This window comes from Colias philodice, chromosome 25 (assembly GCF_061535455.1).
Source record: "Colias philodice isolate Cphi_HAF_F1 chromosome 25, ilColPhil1 Martin Lab GWU primary, whole genome shotgun sequence".
In the NCBI taxonomy this organism is placed as follows: Eukaryota; Metazoa; Arthropoda; class Insecta; order Lepidoptera; family Pieridae; genus Colias; species Colias philodice.
In genome coordinates, this window is record NC_143110.1 from 3,505,697 (window position 1) to 3,513,311 (window position 7,615).

At 30.2% G+C, this 7,615-nt stretch overlaps 1 protein-coding gene across 1 annotated transcript; it reads left to right on the plus strand.

Moving 5' to 3' along the window:
• Window positions 1-517: 517 nt before the first annotated feature.
• Window positions 518-7,289, plus strand: LOC149477263 (BSD domain-containing protein 1-like). The gene is made up of 9 exons (XM_089710804.1): window positions 518-677; window positions 1,550-1,646; window positions 2,014-2,130; window positions 2,457-2,514; window positions 2,648-2,745; window positions 3,008-3,213; window positions 3,492-3,614; window positions 5,058-5,131; window positions 5,535-7,289. The coding sequence occupies exons 1-9, from the start codon at window positions 667-669 to the stop codon at window positions 5,867-5,869; spliced, it is 1,119 nt and encodes a 372-aa protein (XP_089566930.1). The 5' UTR covers window positions 518-666; the 3' UTR covers window positions 5,870-7,289.
• The last annotated feature ends 326 nt before the right edge of the window (window positions 7,290-7,615 follow it).

Below are 7,615 nucleotides of genomic sequence, written 5' to 3' on the forward strand. Positions count from 1 at the left end.
ATTTGTTGTTAGCAAATTTTAACTCACCTTATTAATTTGTATTATTCTTATATTTTGAATGTGGACGAATGAATAAATAACCGACCGACAGGCAATAGTAGAGTATCGACTGCGTAGACACGAGCATATTTTTTTAACATATTTGCTGAATACGTATTTAAACTATTACTTATAAAAAAAATCTGTATAAATGCACATTAATACATAAATAATTACATAATTTCTAAATTCTAACTGTAGACCGTGCCTAAAATTCAAATTCAAACGCTCAAAATACGTGAACCTGTGCGTGAACCACTTATCGCCAATGTTGCTAGTTGTAATTAATAACGCGTCCACAATATTTAGATATATATAATATAATTAACCAATGAATTAACTGGGCTTTTATGACCTCAGTATTTAAAACTAAATATGAAATAACAGTGCTCTTAAAGTTATATTAACACTTAAAAAAACATTATCTGTTTCACGACCTTTTCATCGAATATTTTACGTTATCTGTAGTTGATAAAGAAAAATAGAACCTTCTGTCAACGCAAACAAAACTATGTCAAAAATATTTCTAAATTCTCTGTAACAACAAAAACAAATCCGTCTGATAAATTATTATACTAAAATCCATGTTCTCTAATTATTTTTCCATTCATTGAAAAAGTTGGCGAGATGGCTGAAAAGTAAGTACAAGTTCTGCCTTTGTTTATCAACACGCTTCTAAAAATATTACATAAATAAATAATCTCTTTTCAATTAATGCGAATCGAATCTTTATCACGTTGTAATACAAATGCGTGTTTTGGTGGATTTGAGGTCATTTCGAATAACAATCACATTGCTTCAAATTCGTGTTATGAAGTCAATATATTAGCAATGCTGAATCTACTTGAACCAGTCTTTATTGGATAAATTAGCCTACCTATGCACTTGTTCCATTTAAGACTTTGATATTGAATTGAATTAAGTACTTTGCTCCTAAATTAGTAACTAGATGCACTATATGTTTATTTTCTTTCTAAAAACACAAATAATCTGACAGGAATGTACCATGCAAACTGGTTTCATATTCTAATATTTGCAATATTCAATATGTAAATAATATGTATTCAATGAAATAGATCTAGTATGTTTATTTGAGATGAATCAACAAAGACTTGAATCTTTTAAAGGTCAATTAGAATGCTTATTGTCTAATTAATGTTTAATATTACTTCAAAATCCATGATGCAATGAATAAAAAAACAATAAAGATCTTCAAACAAGTCTAGAGACATTCAAAACATTCTTAAAAGATTCTATTTCTAATTCTAATGATGCAAATTTGTATTCCAAATTATATATTAAGTAGGAGTATAGGTAGGTATAGTAAGAAGAAGTAGGTAAGTATATAGTTTTTATAATAAAAGCAGCTATTGTGACAAAATAATGAAATTATTGGCAGCAGGATAACTACCCATTTTATAAAAACAGTTTAAAAATCCTCATATTGAACTAATAATGAACACACAGAGTTATTTATAGAATAATAAACTAAATTTATCATCATAATTAGGAGTGATCAAAGTCCTACTGATGCTGTCACTACTCCGAAAGAAGAAAAGTCCTCTGGGAATTGGTGGGACTCCTGGCTGACATCAGCTAAGAGCAAGGTAGCTATCATTTTTAGTTGTTCTATAGTATATATTGTGAAAGAATTTGTATTAGATAAATAAGTAAAATAGGCTAATATATATCAATTTTTATTTATGTTGTCTGTAAGTTGAACACTAAACGATGATGAATGATGATCAAGTTTTGTTCTTTTCATAGACTTCTTCCTATTTATTATTTTTCTCACTTGGCAATTTAATGTTTATTAATAATGAAACTTTCCCCCGTTATTCCTAAAAACGTTTTCTTTGATTTTCTGGTATATTGACATTTCCTGTAATAACTATTGTAATTATAGCTCATTAGCCTAGTAATTGATATACACATAGATAATATGTTAAATATGTATTTAAAATTTATTTACAGTCTGTAGAAGTATATTCAATGGTGAAGAAGGATTTGGATGAGATTGGCACGGCCGTTAAGAGCGAAGCGAGCCATGTCTTCAATTCTACATCCACTGTTATTGGAAACACTTTTAAGGTATGGTATTAGAACTATAAATATGTGTATGTGTGTGAAATAAGGAAATTGTGTATGTATATGTGTATCTTGGTGTGCTATTCTTTGAAATGCTGTAAAGGTATTATAGTTTAGAGCTGTATATGCTTGAGTGTGTGTGCGTGTGTACTTTTGTGTGTGGGTGCGAAATAGAAAGTGTGTATGTGTGTATGATGATATGTTGTTCTTTTAAAGAAAAATGATATTGAAGAACTGAAAATAATATATGCGTATGTGTGTGTGTGTTTTATGCATTCTTTAACAGAGAAAATAAAGATTTTAATGTAATAAATTGTTTTTATTTGTAGCTTGATGATGCAGAATCACCGGCTAATGCTATGAAGAAAAGTTTTAGCAGTTTCATTGGTAAGAGCTTTTTTGATATTTCTAACACAATATTGACAATTTTTTTTTTGTTACAATAACACGTGTCATAGTGACATTTCATCATTATGAGTTGCCATATACATTATAAATTACATTTTTTTTTCTAATCAAGGTCAAGTGAGTACAGTTCTGAACCCTGAGCCTGATGATGAAGACGACACCGAAGTTATCCTGTCATCCGGTGACACGACAATGCTCTCCACTTACAAGGTAAATAGTAAGATATTTCTTAGTCTAAATTGTACACTTTAATTACTGTTTTGGTGTTAAAATTATAAAATTGATGAGTACATAATGTTAAAAAGAATTGTTGGCTTGTTATAAGCATTCGTTTGCACAACATTTGGCAGATGAGTTGATAAATTAACAGCATGTCACATATAGTGAAATATAGTGCCCTCTATCGGAGTTTATAAATTTCGGAGCAATTCAAACACAAATGATTCTTATATTTTTTCCTTTATCCCTACAGAAAGAACTCGAATCCCTCCAACGGGTAGACGCTACGTACATAGTACCAGCGGACAGCGCACAATTCGACGCTTGGAAAGCGAGTCTCGACGGTGACGTCATCTCACCGCTAGCGGCCCGCAAACGTATGCAGAGCAGTCCATTGCTGAAGACGCAGTACGACAAGCTGGTGCCGGACGCTGTGTCGCACGAGGACTTCTGGGAGAGGTGAGTGCGGTGACGTCACCGGGCTCGTGACGTCATCAACGTATGCAGATCAGCCAGCTGCTAAAGACCTAAAAATGATCACAATTCCCACATATTTCAATGATAAATGATATTTTTATAACCTCTACATAAAACTTCCATTATATTTAATTTTCGGGTTAATTGCATGTTTGTTTGACTATCAAATAAATTCCAAGATAAACTTTTTTTTTCCAAAAACATAAAAAATAGTTCTCTTCAATTAAAAACTACATTTACTTATAATTCAATTATTCCAGATATCTCTTCCGAGTGGCTCTCTTACAAGATAGACTAGCGGCATCATCTCGTAAACAACCGCTAGTGGAGGAGCAAACGGACCCAGTGCTCGCTCACTTGCCATCCACCGAGCCGATACAGACGTAAGAATAAGTTATTATAAAAAAATATTTGGATGATAGAAAAAAAAAATTGAAATTTTGGGGGGATCCCACATTGAGCTAAAAATTTATTTTTTTTTCGTTGCATTTCTTAAACCAACAAGTTGGGATGTATAGAGTGTATTATGTATGCCAACAAGTAAGATTTGTAGATGAGTAATAATAACAGTCAGCAAAAAATATTTTAAGGATTTTTTTTGTATTTTCTTTGGAGAAAAAAATATTTTTTTTTTCCGAATACTTATAAGTATAAGAATTATAAGTTAGATAAAATACATAGTCAGCAAAACAAAATCTTTGATAATAGTCCTATATGGTGTATCTTCAGAGACGAATAAGGTTTGAAAAAAAAGACGGGTTGCACTCCGGGAGTGCCGGCAGAAGTGAAAACTTGATTATTAACGTTGAGCATGTTTGATATCCATCCGTCTTACGCTTTTTCGATCAGGTCACGTGTCCTGACGCGAGTTTAAGATTTTATACCCATTACAGAAAAAGTGCTCAACGCCGCTAAAGAAGTTTGCACTTCAATTGTATTGCTTTATGAGATACTAGTGGTCCGCCCCGGCTTCGCCCGTGGTACATGTTTAGGTACGTTTTCTCTACATAAAAACCATCCTCGTACTTCAAGGAATATAATAAAAAAAGAATTATCGAAATCGGTTCAGCCGTTCTCGAGTTATGCGCTTACCAACACATTTTGCGATTCATTTTTATATATAAGAAGATAACGCGACTAACTTAACATCAGGTGACTCATCTGTCATTTTCCTGCTTTTAAAAAAAAAGATAAGAAATAACATATCGAAATCTCGATAAATATACATTTACTAATTCAAGCTAAAAAAATATGAATTTAATGTCAACAAAACTTTTTATTCTAGTGAGGCCGGCAGCTCCAAAGGGGAATAATCGCAATTGAATCAAATTTATTATGAAATTAAATTTTGAATGATTATTATTGTTTTTTTTTTTTTATTTATTTATTTATTATTTCTCATTCAGTCATTTAGTATTAGTTATAGTGATTTATAATTTAATGTAAATACTAAATAATATTACAGAAATATGAATATGTGTTTTAAATGATTTTTTGCAATGACTAGTATTAATTTTTGCTCATGATTATCAAATTGATGACTGTTCACAAACTATTTAAAAAAAAATACGTATATTTTTTATAATAAGACAATACCAGCATCAATGTAAAATGATTCCATACACTAGAAATATAACGACGTAACTTTTAAGTCCATTTTTGTGATTACAACATTTCGGTCTACAGTTTACAACTGTAAATACATTTCATAAAAACTCTTGACACCACCGATACGTATACAGATTGTACTAAATGCAGAATATTTAGTAAAATCCACTTAAATTGGAAAAAAATCGGTGTACAGTCTATGAATGTTTCCCTTACAGAAGTCCCAAAAAAGTTCTCTCCGGAATAATAGCAGAGACGCCAGAAATCGACAATGTCGTCGCGTGGGAGGATGGTAAGTTATAATTGTATTGTGGCTTTTTTGCTTTAATATTATGTATTGATGAGAAAAAACGTGACATATCCAGTATAAAATAGAAATAGAGCAGTGCCTCTCCGAGGTGTGCAATATACTTACTCAAATGAATTTCTTTGAACTTCTAAGTATTACGTATGTTCCTGACGAGAAGAGAGTTGTTTAGCAAAATAATTTTAAATAACAATCCGAAAAATTGATTTTATGTGCATGTGTAACTTTCAAATAAATATTTGTACCTTATCCCTTCATAAAAATATATAGAAGGTTATAATGCATGAATGCTATTTTGTATGAAGAAATAAAAGGAATGCTTGCTTAAAAAGCTTCTAGTGTAGTTTTATCTATCAAGAGAATAAAATCACATTTCTCAACTCGACAGAAGATTTCGCAGATGACCTAGAACTAACAGAAGAACAACAAACATTACTCTTAGAAGAATATGAAAAGGAAATAACGTCAAAAAAGTTAAAAACGCCCAAAGACATTACTAACAACAACGCAGACTCGCCAAAAAAGAGCATAGACAACAAAAAAATTGCCATGGACAAAAATAAAAATAAATCACCGAGAAAAACTAAATCCGACGAATGTGGCAACTTAGTTGAGGACTATTTTGGGGATAAGGAAGTAAAAGATGACGCTAGTGCAAATTCGGATGAAAGTTGGGAAAAAGAATTTGAAATTGATGAAAAAGAGACCGTTCAAAAGGCCTGACTCTGGGCCCACTTTCTTAGACCATAGATAAGAAATTAGTCTAGAAAACCATAGACTTCGAAACAGTACTGTGTATTCAAATAACAGCTTATAAAAAACTGTATAAGGGAAATTTAAATGCTATTTTTACATATTACATACATAATATATGGTCATAGCTTAGTCATAATGCTAATGTCACACAATACAAAATGCCGGCAAATTGGCATGACATGGGGCTTGTTCATAAAGGTTCATAATTAAAAAAAAAACAGGTTATAACTAGTTATTATTTAAAATAAAATTTAGTAAAGAGTCATAATACCTTATTTAGAGGACATTTTTACAGCCATAGATAAAAAAATGCGCCATGATACGTTTTGGCGCGATTTATATTCAGTATAGGTTATAAACGCACCTTTATTTTACGCTTCCATTTTGAATTAAAATAATTTAGAGATAATTTTGTCGACGTTTTCTTTTGTTATTGTAATTAGGTTAAATTCTTGTTTTTATTATAAAGACTTTATTTTATCTGTCTATTTTATTTAAAATTTAATACTTTATGTATTTATTGCCTTTAAGACTTTGGGACGAAACTGTCTCACTACCTCCCTCGTTGAATATTTTTAAAAATTTGATCACATTTTTGTACAATGTAAGTTTTACATTATTTCTTTTTCATTCCTCGATGAATTTTATATTTTTATTTACTTGTACTTTTTATTATTTGTATATTTCCAACCAGAGACGTATGTGTTTTATTAAAATAAATGTTTATGGTATATACAGGGTGGGATTAAATAACCGATGGATTTTAACTGATTTTTAACCTATAGACCCGTATAAGTATCAAAATAGGTTATACTTGAACATTCAGTAACACAGATATAAGACTTTATCTATGGTAGTAATTATGACAATTTTAATCCATCAGTTGTTTATGACACCCTGTTTATACAACCCGTTATTGAGTAAGCTAAATAATAAGTATTAGAATGAAACAATTGTAATTTTAATATACATTAAATTTTAAGTTATGCATCGTTATAATATAGGTGGTGTTCGGCAAAAGTATTAAAGTACTATTATGAGTGTCTCTGTTTATACTGAATACGAAAAAATCTGTATAAAAGATGACAGTAGGGTGTCCATGAATATCCATAATTCGGTACCTTTCCAATGCTTTTTTCTTACCTAAATGTCTTTTATAACACAGCCCTAAAGATAATTTAAAAATAAGAATTTTGTTTAACTATTGTTTGTTTATTAAATACCTGTTAAACTTATCCTAGTATTCGCCAAATTCATGGACACCGTGGATGTATGAAATTTTCAGCATTATATTGACAATACAAAAATATTTGGCTTCAGTGCAATATGACATTGTGTACATGTGGTGTGGAATTTAACGTACATAAAACGTAAAAAATAACAGAATTTCTAATTGTAAAACATAACAGTTATCTAAACCTTTTAAATTACTATTTAACGAAACCATTCTGCTTAAGCATAAAATAAAAACAAATCTATTGAAACTTTATTACAAAGATATCTTACATCGCTACAATGTTTGCTATCTTCGATGTGTAAATTAATATAATTTAAAAAATGTTGGATTTTAGAGTAATGCGAAATAATGAAATTGAACCAAACATAATAATTATGATACGCCATCTTGCTCACACAAAGTTGATTCGTGTGGAATTATTAAAAAAAAGTTCAAATATTAAAAAAAATAAGAAAAATTGCAATTAAATTGATATT

What these genes read in the sequence shown, in the direction of transcription:
- LOC149477263 (XM_089710804.1), top strand. An exon ending in CAATGCTCTCCACTTACAAG is followed by an intron (nt 2,746 to 3,007) that starts GTAAATAGTAAG and finishes TTATCCCTACAG; the next exon opens with AAAGAACTCGAATCCCTCCA. An exon ending in CACGAGGACTTCTGGGAGAG is followed by an intron (nt 3,214 to 3,491) that starts GTGAGTGCGGTG and finishes CAATTATTCCAG; the next exon opens with ATATCTCTTCCGAGTGGCTC.